Genomic DNA, 14,980 nt, shown 5'->3' on the forward strand with positions numbered 1-14,980 from the left:
AGCTTTCCCCTTCTAGTACCAAACGGGGGTGACCTTGACGGCTCCGGTCGTGAACCGTGTGAACGAAGGTGTCTCCTTTATTTCCCGTTCGCACGTCTCCCGTGTTCGCCTTCGCGGAACCGATCAGCTTCGTCAGTTGACGGGTCGGGAACTGGCTTCGCGCTCTGCATCAGCCGCATTAATTGCGCTACACACAACACGCCGCTAATGGTTACCTCATGCTGACTACAACCCTTGTTTTTTTTACATATATATGTAACATTGAACACGAAATACAAATTTTAGGCGTGGTGCGTCCGAGCATATCGCCAAGTGGTAAAGCTATTCTGACCGAAAGTGCCACTGTGAGCCGATTTTTCGGATAAGTAGTAAGGAATACGTGAAGCATGAGTATGAACTTGTATTCATTGTTGTGTAAGGCTCCTACAAAAAATATTTCCTTGAATAAAATCAACCTCACTGCAGCATAACGACAAAACACTTGTGTTGCAAGCCCGAAAACACATTCGGGGTAGTTTCACGGAGTCCTTAAGCAGCTTTTTGAAAATTTGAAGCGTCATTCCTTTGCAAAAGACAATTTCAAATACAGCAGCAGAAATTACAACAGACTGCATTTAAAAATAAGGTACGAATATCTGCCTAAGTATGACGTTTATTATGAAATCCTCATCATAGTTTATTATAATGCTCACAATAGCTTTTAGATAAGAATATTTTCTGTCGAATTTTGCTGAAAGAGCGCATTTCCTCTGGATATATCACAACCAAAATCTGTAAAAATTCTTGTGGATCATGTCGAAACTTTTTAAACCCTTAAGTGTTGTTGGCAATGCATATCTGATCTGCCTTGTTGACCATAGTTTGCGCTAGTATATTTATACTAAAAAAGGATTCATTGCTTTTTCCTTCGTATGAGGAAGGTCGGGTGTTTGCACAAAGTCGCAAATTCTTAGAACACAACATATTGCTTTCTTACTGTTATCAGGAAACCTTTTTTATTACGGTGGTCACCAAACTTGACTCGCGTATTTCCGTCCCAGATATGACGTTTTAAAATATACACTAACAGATGACAAAGAAAAAAAAACTATTCTACACCAGAAATAAAACCCCCAACCTCTCGTTCTGCAGTCCTCGGTGCTAGATGACTCCACCGCAAGTCATACATTCTGCAACAAACTAATGGCGAGCTATTTACGTACACCACTTCACATTGGTGGTACTAGGAGCTCTATCACTAGCGAGATGGTATGAAGGGCGACCTTCAGAGGCCTTAACTCCGCTGATTACGATGAGCGCGCGCTCCACTTTACTCTGCCGGGCATGGTCATCCGTGCGCGCAACGTTTTGAATAAAGTTAGAGCACGAAGTCAGTGGATGCGATGGCTGCGTTTGCGCAAAGAACATGCTGCTCAAACACAAATAAGTCACAGCTCTGAAAATCGTTGCTACATGCTCGATCTGTGTCTCTTCTGTTCGTGCGTCCTTTGTGCTTGAAAAGCGCACTGCAACTTTTGAACAGCTTTTCGTTCTTCGTGTGACATTCCTATTTGTAGCTATCACATTCACTCTTTCATCACTGTGGTAAAATTGCCCTTTCATAGGCGTGTGAATGCCGACATAGAGTGGGGATCATGATATATTGTGTCCAGGTGAAGCTTAACAACTTCAGGTACTATGATGGTTACTTCATGGTCATGGGCGTTAGTCGTCAAGATGGAGATGTACTACTACAGGGATCACTGCGCGTTTATGCACTTCAAATACTGCTATAGCTGCCAAACACAATAAATATTGTGCAAGCTGTCATGCGTCAATGCACAATAAACACTCAAGTTACATCTGCGAAGAAAAGACTAATTTTCGTGTTATATCTATTTCTATGACGTAAGGATCAGCCACGTTTTTCTTGATATGTACAAATGTATTCGTATCCTTTCTCGTGGTCCTGCTACCAGCTATACTGTATTCTCATTCATGGTAACCATACCGGCAACGTTTCTAAATGAGGGTATAGTATTCTAATGCCATATAAAACATTTGGAAATATGGAACTAAGCGCCGTCATTTTTTACACTAAATGAGCCACGTGCTATGCGGCACGGTCAGATTCATTCGCTGCGCAAACATTTAATTTCCAGATTTCAGGAAGCGGCCGCGCTGTTCTTCACCAGTGGGATGATTCTTCTGTTGCTCACACAGAACCCCCGAATCTTCCCTGGGTGGATCAGTCTGTTCTCGTACGGCAAGTAAGTTATGTCCGTGTGCTTTAACCTTTGTACAGATTTTTTTGCTTCAAAGTGTCTAACGGGATTTTTTATAAATGGCGAAAAAGGATTTCTTGCTGTGCTGTGGTAAATTCAAGTTTCACTAGTCGATCGAGAAAAATTCGTGCATTTTACTGGTTGTTTCAAAGGAACTGCTTTCGCGCCAGATACCTTTCACTTGCTGCTCCGCCAAGCAATGCATTCGGTTGCAAACAGAAGAAGCATCGCACGTCACTTGCATCGTTGTGGAAGAACCATGGTCACCCGTTTCCGTGGAGGTAGAGCTTGCGATGTAAACAAAGAGCGAAAGCGGGAACAGTTTCTTGAACCGGTTTATGTGACGTGTACATAAACAATTTCCGGCGTGATGTTACATTGTTACCTTTCGCCCTGAAGTTCATTATGGCAGATCTCATTGGGATCAAACCAGTTGGCCAAAAAAAAATGATAGCAAATCCACGGAGTGCATCATGATGAGTGGGGCAAAGCGTCCATCCATCAGTTCGTCTATCCGTGCATTCGTTCGTGCATTTGTCCATCTGTGCGTCCGTCCATCCATGCGTCCATTCGTTCGTTCATCCATCCGTGCGTCCGTCCATCCATCTGTTCGTCCATCCAGTGGACATTCCAAGTATCGCCAACTGACGTCTTTTCATCATATGTTCAGCATATAGAAGTGCCGCCATCCAGCGGACATTCTAAGGACGAAACGAGAGTTTACACTCGCGCACTTTCTCACGATCTGCGCTTCGTGTCTACTCCCCCCCCCCCCTTTCACCGGTTCCAGTTCATGGCACTGTAGCCCAACTCTTGCTTGTTTAGAAAAAGTTTATTTACAGCATGTACAGAACACAAAGGCTTCATACCATTCCAGCAACAGGGCACATACACTTCTGCACATCTATATTTCACGACTAACATCACTAGGTCACAGTGAAGACATTTGCTCTAATATACATGATTATGTTGGCATACATGTACACAAAAATTCAATGTGATATCACGATACATGGGTATAACGATACAATAGATCCAAATAAAACACAATTTGTAACAAATGAAATCATATATAACAACTCAACGGGCGCTGCTTAGCACCAAGTCAGTCGAAAAATGAGTTGTATCCTTTCGTGTTCCACCTTGACGAAAGGGCACGACCAATGCCGTAGAAACTCTTGCTCCCCGAGGAAGAAAAGCTCTTCAGAGAGGAACGCGAGGATCTCTCGTCTCATTCTCCCCAGTATCGGCCACAAAGCACGCCGGCGGCAATTGGCAGCTACGGCCTCACATCGGTTTCTCCAAAGGCTGAAAAGCCCCGCAACTATTAAGAGAGCGGAGAAGCGGCTACGCGGAAATCGGCCGTTGGACACGAAAGTTCGCACACCCTGTCCCCGAAAACCAGCATTAACCGCACGCCAAAAAAGGCGGGAAACCACACATTCAAACGTCGCATGTCGATTGGTCTCTACCATGACACAGTTGGGGCAAGTGGAAGTGTGAACCACCTGCCATCGCTGCAACCGATCTCGCGTGGGGAGCAAGCCCCATCCCAGCCTCCAGACAAAGTCTCTGAGATGCCCTGGCAACACTGCGGCAGTTATTGGTTTCCAAGCGCGGTTCAATACAGATTGACGATGCTGGGGCACCAGGGGCCGTAGAAGGGCGGCCATTGTGTCCACCACTTTAGAATCGGCCACCTCTATCTCTGGGCACGTAGCTTCCAAACGTCGGTGAAATGCCAGAAGGGCTCAATACAAAGGTGGTAATTCAGTTGACTGGGGACCTTTGTTTGTTTGGCTATCCGTCAAGAAGACACGTAGTGATGGCCCCAGATGGTAGCGAGCCAGTGTCTGAGCGGGTATGTCATCATTGCTTAGTATTCGCAATAGAGTGCGGAGGCACAATGTAGAAGCCGCGACGGAAACGTCGGGGAATGCAAAACCGCCTTGATCTCGCGGTTGAGCTAACGCTGGACGCGATAACAATTCTGTGCCACCAGACCAAAAAAATGAACTGATGCAGCTTTGCACTTTCCTGCAGACGTGGAGCGGTGGTTTAACAGAATGGCAAAGGTACCAAAATTTTCCTAGGTACACCGTTTGAGTTAAGTATCGGCGTTCCAAGAGGGGGAATTCGAAGTGCCTGGCTGCTTTGATATCATTTAGAAGAGTTTGTACAACGGATGACCAGATGTTATCCTGTATACCAAATACAGTGAAAGTAACTCCGAGTATTGAAATCTCAGGAGACCACTGTAAAGGCGACGTGATGTTGATGCGACCGCTGGGGTTGCCAATGAAAAAATACTGGCTTTTAGAAAAGTTTAACCTTGCACCGGAGATAATACCGAAATCATGAAATGTATCAAGAGCATGCTGCAGCGACTGTTCATTATGTACATATAGAGTGATATCATCTGCATATGCAGCGACTTTTACTTGAGTGTTACCGGGTAGAGGTAAGCCACGAATCTGCGGGTGATGTTCAACGGCCCTTAAGAAGGGCTCTAATGCAAGGATAAATAACACTGGGGAGAGGGGACACCCTTGACGGACCCCACGCGTGACTCTAAATGCGTGACTCTCACGGGAATCTAAGTAAAGGGTACTTTCTAAATTAGTGTACATCGCGTTGATAAGGTCAATGAACTTCTCCGGGAATCCGTATGCATGTAAAACATTTAGTATGTAGCCATGTTCTATGAAATCAAAAGCTTTCTCTTGATCTAATGAAACCAACAGTCCTTGCGCATATCGGCTAATGGTGTATTGAATGATGTCACGCGTTAACCACGTATGGGCGTGTATTTCTCGGCCCGGAACAGAACAGACCTGGTGGGGAGCGATTAATGTTGCAAGAAATGGACTGATTCGGCGCACCAAAATATTAGCCAAGAGCTTGTAATCTACATTGAGCAGGGTGATAGGGCGCCAATCTTCTGGTCGCGTAGACATTGGGTCTTTCTTGGGAACTAGTGTAATACGGCCTTTGTGGAAAGAAGTTGGAAGTGTAATATCTTGGAAACACTTGCGAATGACGCGTGACATAGTTGGACCAATGATAGGCCAGAACTGTACATAAAACTCTGCAGGTAGTCCGTCAGGCCCTGGGGCCGATCCCTTTTTCATTGCGTCTAATGCACCTTTGATTTCGTCATCGGATGGCGGTGATAGGAGGACGTCATTTGACATGTTGGAATCATGAGGTAAATCTGTCAGCAGAGGATGCGAAGAAACGGATCCTGGGTAACAGACATTAGCACCAGATTTAGCTATTGACTCAAAGTGTTGAGTGAATTCCTGAAAGTCGCGCGTACCCGCAGCAGCTGGGGTGATAGAGTTCAGCGAGTGGGCAGGCGAGCCTGGTGGACGAAGCAGAGCTCTGCGTGCATACCTTAGCACCTCAGGGTGCGCACAGGGTGCACGTCTACAGCGCCAAGCTGCAGCCGAGAGTGAAGAAGCGCGCATAATACGCTGGTACCGTTCAACGAGCTCCTCTTGCCATGCCCGCATTACAGTGGAAGGACTGGGATCTCGATTGGCAATGCGTATCTTCTGGATTAACAATGACGCATCTTTCGACATACGGGTGCAAAGTCCTCTGCCCGACGCACTGCAATGATGCCGCCACTGTTCTTTGAGGCGATCCCAATCAGCTACATCGGCCCCAATAAGCGATGCGCGTAACGCTCGGGATAATTTCTCCGTAGCCTGAGAGTCCTGGAGGACGCGGCAATCGAGACGCCATGGTCTGTGAACCGTCGGCGTCCCCGCTGGCAGGCGGAGAGATAACATGACCGGCCGATGGTCGCTAATGTACACCGGTGTCGGTGGCAATGACATTACCCCGGTGTCGTGAACGTAGGTAATGAGATTGGGGGATGCATACACGCGATCAATTCGGCTGCCCGACGCTGCTCGACGCCAAGTATAGGCATAATTACTGCCATGCACAATTTGATGAAATTCACTCAATGCCAATTGCTGCACTAGACGTTCGAGTTGTCTGGCATTCCAGTTTGACCGGCCGCGACCCGGACCTCGAACGTCTGCGCGTGAGTCTAAGACACAATTGAAATCCCCTAAAAGTACCACATGTCGGGAATTTAAAAGAAACGCATCAAGAGATTGGAAGAACGCGTTTGAATTCTCGCGTGCCGCTGGGGCATACACGGCAACAAATCTTATTCTTAACGAAAAAAAGGTGCAGTCGAACGCCAGCACGCGTCCGAAGGCATCGAAGGAAACATGATGGTCACGTAAAAGACCTCGGTTAAAAATAACGACTCCGACGCCAGTCGAATGCGTGCTGGCGTACGAAAAGAAACAATCAAAATTGAACGCGCGCTTGAAAGCGAGTACATCAGAAAGCTTGAAAAAATTTGTTTCTTGCAGGAACAGCAAATCACAGTGCACTGAACGTGCAAAAGCCAATACCTCAGCCTGTTTTTGTGGATTTCGGAAACCTTGAACGTTAAAAGTAATAATTTTTAGAGTAAGAGCCATGGGGAAAATGAAAACATAGTATAGAATCACGCAAATGCAGGGGTACCTTTATCAGGTGCGGGAGCCAATGCCCCGCAAGTGGCTGAGTCATTTTTTCCGGCCAGGCGATCCACCGGAAGCTCGGGGCCACCGGGATCGCGTCGAAGTCCGCAGGGGACTTCTGTCTCTGGTGGGGGCTTCCAAGTCACGAGTAGTTATCCGGTGGCGTTTCGTGTCCGGGTTTTTGAGCGAGGATGGTACAAAGACGTCTCCACTGTCCTGGCTTAAGTCACTGGGGCTGGTATTTTCGTCAATTTGTAGGGGCGCCTCACTCGCGGTGCTGTTGGAGTCCTCGTTAATGCAGGCGTCGTCGTCTTGAGATGTAGACTCCTCGATGACACCTGAACTTGTTGTCGACAGAGCAGCAACGCGAGGAGCCTCAGATGCAATATTCCCATCCGAGACGCCGTCCTCACGAGGCGCTTCGTCAGACGTGGGCTTGGCCTGCGATTCCTCAGAAATGGCCACCGGACGCGGGGAACTTAAGTTTTCAGTACCTGGAGGGAGTACCAGGCCCGGAATCGTTGGGGACGCAGTGGGCGTCTGGTGCAGCGTTACGATTGGCACACCTTGGTCGTGGTCGGTTACCGCGGCTCGCGTTGACGAATCGTCGCACTTGTTCTTAGATGGCGTTCCTGGTTGAAGTGGAGGGAAATCCTTGGATGCCGCTTCGGAATACGATGGCCTGATGGTGCAGGCCACGGTGGCATGCGGGTCCCCACAACGGCGACACGGCAGCGAGCAGCCTTTCCCGTCGTGGCCATAAACGCCGCACCTTCCACAAAACGGAGCTGTGCAGTTCATGCGGAAGTGCCCACTGTCTCCACATCGACGGCACACTCGCTGGATGCCTTTATAGTCACAGGTTACTCGATGGCCCGCGACCTTGAGGTAGTTGGGCACCGGTGACGAAGCCTTCATTTCCATGCGGACGTATCGCGTCCCAGTGGTCACGGTTGGGCGCGATCCCATGAGTCCTCTGGCGATGTCAAGTACCTTCCCGTAGGGAGAGAGTGCTTGTGCGAGGACTTCGCTGGGTACGCGGCACGGCAGGAACAGGACGGTCACTTGGGTCACTTGGGGTCCCAGGGGTACGATGGCGACGCGCTCTCCTCGGATGATAAGGTGCGACGCGTCTACGATTTGGGCCAGTGCGGCCTCACTGTTGACGGTAACTTGGTAGTTCCGGCCTCCAAAGTGCTGAACGCAGTATACTTCTTCGATTCCTACTATTGAAGACGTCGCGTCAACGACGTCTTCGGGACTAGTCCCCTCGGGGACGACTACGTCGAAGGCTAACGCCTTCTTCGGGGGCTGGCTCGCCATGACGGGCGTCCGCCAGCCCAGGGACGCCGTGAGACGCTAACGACGACGTGAGACGCTAAGACGCTCCTTATGGCGTGGCTTGTGCGTCCCTAGTGGCACTCTTGCTAAGCCTTGCTAAAACCAAGGAGGCTACGCCCAGCGAGTTTAACGTGAACCCTTTCTGCTCAGATACTGCTCAAAGTGCGTCCTTCTGGTACTAGTATTTTTTTGCAATCATCAAATTCAAGGCAACTTTTATTGGAGATTACGTCACCAATACAAGTCTCTGTAAGTTATTTCATCATAAACAACTATCTTTTTATTTATGATTAACATGTGCGGGTTCCCTTTTGTCACACAGCTCCCGTTAATTCGGGAGGCAATCGCCGGGCTAATTCCAAGGGCCGAAGTATCGGCCCCCCGAACCGCACCACGAAAGCGTGGACAATTTAGAAGTGGTCCTTTTTGGCGTGCCAGCGGACGCCGGCTGTGGCCCAAAGAACAAGTCAGAGCTGAGAGTTGATAAACAAAACAAATATTATATTCTCAAAAAATGGCAGAAGGAAAACAATACACAAGAATGCACACTCCACAATATTTACATACAATACGTCACCAATCAAACGACGTACTACACAGTACAATCAGCCACACTCAAAACAACGGACACAGACAACGATACGCACTACAGTGCAGTCGCATGCATTGAACAACCAAGGCACTTAAAGACTAAAGAGATAGAAAACCTATCTAGTCCAAAGTTCTTGGAACAAAAGTCTGGGTGATACTCTTCCGAGAATCACTCACTCAAAGTCCAGCGTTGTTGTCGTTCCGCTGCCCTCGAAGTTTCTCTTCCAGGAAACTTCGCCGAAGTTTCTCTTCCAGGAAACCTCACGTCTTCAATAGGCCACTCTCCAAGCTTCAAACTTCTTCGCCGGAAACACGTCGGCTTCACACACGCAGCTGTTGCCACGCGTCTTCGCTCGATAGCCGAAAACACACGCTCTTGCCTGTAGCTCGAGCCTTCACCCCTCAGGTGGAAATCCTCTTCTTCTTCTCCTGCTTTGTCGCTACGGACAAAACCTTTGCCGACTACACGGCAGAATTCCTACGCGCTCTGCCGCTAACTTCCGTCTTCTCCTGATCTCTCATCTCCGCTGCTCGGTTAAATACCTTCCGCGCGACCTTCCAGAATGTTCTCTAAATTTCGTCGGCGCGATACGCAGCGAAGGCTGGGGAGAGGCGCGAGACTGTACGAGGGCCGTCCCCGACCGATGACTCAACCCGGCCGAACACGCCCCTTTCCTTTTAGAACTTTCCAGTGCTTGCCCGGCCGCCGCTGTGGGGTGAGAAGGTTCATCGGCGAAGCCACGCTTCCGAGGGGAGAGCGTCGCGCGCCCGGGGAGCCTTTAGATGTTTGTTTCTTTTTTTTTCCCGTTGACCTCGCGGCGTCATTCCGGCGCGTTATCGCAAGAATTTGGCGGCGCGCCCATTTTGAGCGCTCGTTCTGTGACACCTTCTCAGTTGAAAAGGGTGCACTCGTGCCGCTCGTCTACTCCGGCCGTGCAGTTGGCTACCTACAACTACGAATACTACATACATTGTGGACGCACGACCCACGGCATAGCGAGCTTCCTCCCCGAATTTCGCGACATAGGATCAGGCCTCGGACGCGGGCGCCAAGCACTGTGTTTTTCCGTGAAGCGGCTTGTATACGTGTCCTTGAACGAGCCAAGCTCGTCGTCATAGTCGGGTTGCGTGGATTACTCCTACTCCTCAACATAGGTGCTAAAAGGACAACTATTCCCATCTACCTAAAGCACGTCTTCCCCCCGCCCCTTTACTCCAAACGCAATCACCAGCATTTCACGTGTTCCAGACAAAGGTTGTCGCCTTCAAGTCGACAACTCTCTACCCCCCCCCCCCCAAAAAAAAACTCAGCTTCCTCGCCTAGCATTCACAGAGTCGATTGTTCAAGCCGTAGAGGCGGTACACCTTCATTCCGTATATGGTACACTTGTGAATCCATCGAATACCACGACCATACTCATTAAAGTATATATTGTCACATTCTCTTTTAATTCTTCTCGACACGATTCTCCTGGGTTCTCTCCACTTTTTTGTTGTTGTCTCGGCAGTACCTTTCGACATGGTCCTGCCGCCCGGATAAAGTTACACGTCGCAGTGTACGCTCAGTAAGCAATAACAATGGCTCAAGAAATTCGACAAGTTGCTCTAGCACGACTAACGGACGCGCATGATAATCAGAGGCACGTATATGACAGACGCTATTGTGACGTTCACTATGTACCCTGTAATCTGGTCCTGTGTTGGTTTCTCTGGCACCGCGTTGAAATTTCGGAGAGCTTACTTCCACGCTATTCCAGACACGAGCGTATTTTACGCGAAGCGACCGGCGTCACCTGCGGAATAACCTCTCGTGAACCCACCAAAACAGTATCGAGTGGCCCTTTTCTCGCACAAACAGGTGAGAAAAAAAGAGGTCATGAAACATCACTTCTCGAATATAGAGGAGGTCCCGTGCCATGACCCTCACTCTCCGCGCGAGTTTACAAACGACTCTTGACCCATCGGTGAGCGGGAAATATCTGAGGCGAGAAAGAAAGTTTAGGAGAGAAATGTGTGGCCAAGTCGCCGATCGCTCTATCTTTTATCACATGTTATTTGTGACGTAATTGATGATGTCTTACTTTACGTGTCCTGCGCTGGTGTCACGCAAGGTCACGTGTGTTTGTATATATTCCGTTCCCCTGGCTTGAAATAAATGTTGAAAGTTGGCGCCTGTGTGTCATGCGTGCGTGTTGTTCGTCGTTATGCACTTAGAATTTACTGAACATGTCATGTCATACCAACGTGCCTAAACCACTATAATTGTGTCCCACAATCTTATCGCCGTTGACACGTGCATATAAAGGGAACAAGCTGACAACCGCTCCCCATGTAACGTAACAGGGGTGGGGCAATTTTTTATTCATGCTTTGACTTATAGTAGAGAAGGAGAGTGTTGCGATGGACCTTCAGCCCCCTCTGAAACAGGAGAACCTGCGCATGCTTATGTCTGTGACCACAATGTCTTCCACAAAATTGGCCTAGTGACAGACTCCTTACTGATTTTTAGCAGGTGAAAGTTCGTTAATGTGAACATAAATGTAAGCACAGGGGTATTTTTGCATTTATTCACCCTCGAAGTGTGCCCACTCTGGCGGAAATTTAGCACGTGTCCTTGAGTTTCATACGTCATGCAACCATGATGAGTCGTGTGCAAATAAAACTTAGTGCGTTAGTATTCTGGCAGCATTAAACTGAACCTTTCAGGAAATAGTTTGCTTCTCCCATGACAGCCCCTATCACACAATCACTGCTCTAAAATACTGCACATTTTTTTTTCTCGTGCAGGAACATCACGCCAAGCGTGCCCGTGCTGTTGATTGTCATTTTGATTTTTGTGGTTCCAAAGGACCCAACGCATGGCTTCCAAAACTTAGGCCTCCTTACATGGGAGGAGGCCAATTCTAAAGCTCATTGGGGCGTCGTGCTCGTCATCTGCAGTGGCTTGACGCTTGCCGAGGCTTCCAAGGTTAGTGCTGTTCGCCTTCTCAACGGCAACACAACCTAAAAAGCCTGCCATATCTCAAATGCAGTTAAGCGAATTAAGGGTTCGGAAGTCACTGTATTTGATGGTGCGCTTCACCCTGTAATCAAGTCACCATAAGTTCATGTTATACAGGCAGACAAAGCAATCACCGCACTGTGTATTTCGTAGGATACAATGTTTTGACACTGGACTCACCTTCGTCCCTGCTTGTCTCCTCACAAGAAAAGCGCTTTCATCTTTGTTCAGCTGAAAATAGTTATCTGCGTGTTAACGTCCCACCCAACAAAAATTGTATTCCCTTATTAACAATGCACATGAACGTTTGCAGTGGCAACGTAGGTGGTGAATTCACAAAATTAGTTTTCATTTAACCTGCGGATTCTGTGACCGAGATTTTCGCACCGTTATACGCACTATCTAAACAATTGTACTGTGGATAGAGTTCATATTTTACTCCACAATTTTCTTCGATGCCTGTGCAGGAGAACTGTAGACATCACAATGGTATCACGGTTAAGTTATCGGTTAAGTTACCAGGGCTTAAGTTATCGTATACAAGCCGCAATTTGTGCTGATACTATAGGAGCTGATACTATAATAAGCGACTGGTTCCAGCCAAGGTATGATGAGCGGAGAGGTAAATTGTGTTCCCACCTATTTTACTAAGAGTGAAGTATTTCTCTGCCTTAAACGCCCTTTCCCATTTTTTTTTTCTGCCCACCTGCGAGGCTCGCCATTTAGATGCATTGTCGGCCCACAGGTGTCGGGTCTGTCGGCGATCCTGGTGGACCACCTGCGGGCCCTGAAAGTGTTGCCGAGCTACATGGTGGTGTCCATCCTCTGCTTCGCCGCCTCCATTCTCACCGAATTCACGAGCAACGCGGCAGTCAGTGTCATCACGCTACCCATCGTACTCGAGATGGTGAAGCGTTCTCATCAACAAACCTCACTGGTTATAGTCGATCTAGCGGAACACATACTCGTATTCGGTGCATGTGCCACTTGCCATTTCGCGGTGCAGTGATGTAATGGTAGCGATGATTGTCAATATGGTGATGTTGATACAGAAAGCTATTTCTTCACTGTGCTAGAGCATGACTACCTAATGTTCACGGCCTAGTTCTTTGATTATCAGAGTTGGGAAGTGGAGTCGGCAAACGGAGCCAATAGCCAAAAGTCACATGCAGCACCACATCAGTTTTTCGAGAGCAGCTTGTTAGTAACCAAGGAAGGCCTAATTTTGTGTCAGAACTGCAGACATCCAAAAAAATTAATGACTGTCGCTAACTACCAAGGCCTTCTCGTATCATTCAATATTTTCTGCACTTGAAAAAAGGAATAAATAATACAGCCTATTTCAAAGAATTAACTTCAAGTGCGAAAAGTTCCATATACTTTGGCGAAAATATTAATAACGAATTGTTCGCGCTGCTAAAGCGAAAGGTACGTTCAATGCACGCTCATGGGTGAGTGAGTGTACGAGGTGTAATGTACATTCGTATCATGATTACATAGGTATAGGTTACAGTTGCAAATCATTTTTGTCCTAAGCAACCCCGAAATAGTGTCCTGGCATGTTTACCCATCCCTTATTTTTATGTTGTCTTTAAGCTTTACTATGTTGCGGCTGGTGATAGGGGTTAGCATATGACTTTGCCAAGATCATAACCCCATTTGATGTCATGTATGTGCTATCAAGACTTACGCTTTCGTTTAATATATCGATGCACCATATGATACAAGCGTGTAAAAAACTGTATACGTAAAGAACAGAAGTTGCTTTGTATCGTTGCTGTTATTGCCAAAAGCCTTTGTTCTGACAGCACCGCTTGACGCGACTGTGTGCAGGCCGTGGCGCTTGAAGTCCACCCGTTGTACTTCGCCATACCGGTGGCCATCGCCTGCTCGTTTTCATTCATGCTTCCGGCGGCCACCCCGCCCAATGCCATCGTCTACGAGATGGGCAAATTCAAGATCTCAGACATGGTGCGTGTGCAGTGACGTGCGGCCTTCAAGAATCTTGTTGGGTGAAAGCGATAATGACAAATCACAAATCTCGGTGCTTGGAGTAAGTGTAGGGAAGACGTTTTCAAGAGTAGGATACGTTAGCAGTCCCGACATACGCTTAGACTGATTGGTGAGTCACCACAGCATTGCCGCATAAGATATTTAGCCCTCGTTTAGTTTACCCCACTATTTCAATTTACATATAGTTCATTGTTAGATGAACAAAAAAATAAATTCTCTTGAAATGCTCAAGCGGTGCGCTAAGGAGTCTCAGTTATTATGTTGCAAAACTACTATATCGTGATTCTGAATCTACAGCTTTTTTTTTCCTATGGGCTGGAAGCCTTGTTTAAACCTCACGTCAGACCTAAGATAATGTATTTATATTTCATTGATCTTCTGATTAACCTTAAAATAAAGACCTGAAAAAGAAGATGTTTGTTCTTCCCCCATCGCCTTTATGCTGGAATCTCGAAGTGCACAGTGATTATTGACGAGATGTTCTAATACTAGTACTTCAGTATTCCACACTCAGATACAAAAAAGCGCGGTGTTTTGTTTACAACTCATTACAATCACAAATGGGAGCAGCTTGATGATCTTGACTGAAGATGGCTGGTGCCTCTAAGCGATGAAATTTTTTGTTTAGAGTAGACATTCTAATATCGTTAGTATATGGCCTAAGTCCATTTAGACCAAACCAATGCTGTTTTTCTAACAGTTATTTCACACCAGACGTAATTTGCTCCGCGTGCAAATATTTGTATCTGGGGCGTCAAATGCGCATTGAATATCAACGTTGTGTTACGTGCCAGGATATTCCCCCAGTACGTGTGGTTGTTGGCTAAACTTGTAATGTGCTCTTCAGGGTGCATTCAACAGCATAGTGAATGGAAACACCAGTGCGTACTCTAACATGTTAAGGAGTAGTTGATCTGGCCATACTTATATATACATATCGGTCACTACATAAAAACAGCATTAGGCATCTTTATCTTCAGATAAGTGTTTTTTGAAACGCTATCGACGTACTACTTTTATTACATAGTTGTAAAATATGTCTCTGACGAGATAGTTATCAGCTCAATTTTAGTCTCTCCTACCTAATAAAGTTTTTAAGAAATTTTTTGTCAACGGCAAAAGAACTTTTGCGAGGGAGAGTTGAATACTCATAGTGTGGCCGCGTATTACTTATATAGTCGGTGGTAATACGTACGCATCCACATCATGCGCGCATCTTT

At 47.1% G+C, this 14,980-nt stretch overlaps 1 protein-coding gene across 1 annotated transcript in view; it reads left to right on the top strand.

The window, feature by feature from the left end:
- The window catches only part of LOC142793177 (Na(+)/dicarboxylate cotransporter 3-like), a 30,826-nt gene that overhangs the window by 14,963 nt on the left and 883 nt on the right, over positions 1-14,980 (top strand). The window contains exons 7-10 of the mRNA XM_075885756.1: positions 2,142-2,249; positions 11,534-11,714; positions 12,493-12,654; positions 13,581-13,718. Coding sequence (XP_075741871.1) covers positions 2,142-2,249; positions 11,534-11,714; positions 12,493-12,654; positions 13,581-13,718 — 589 coding nt within the window. The remainder of the gene's footprint in view (positions 1-2,141; positions 2,250-11,533; positions 11,715-12,492; positions 12,655-13,580; positions 13,719-14,980) is intronic.

The sequence above is a fragment of the Rhipicephalus microplus genome, chromosome 2 (assembly GCF_043290135.1).
Source record: "Rhipicephalus microplus isolate Deutch F79 chromosome 2, USDA_Rmic, whole genome shotgun sequence".
Taxonomy (NCBI): domain Eukaryota; kingdom Metazoa; phylum Arthropoda; class Arachnida; order Ixodida; family Ixodidae; genus Rhipicephalus; species Rhipicephalus microplus.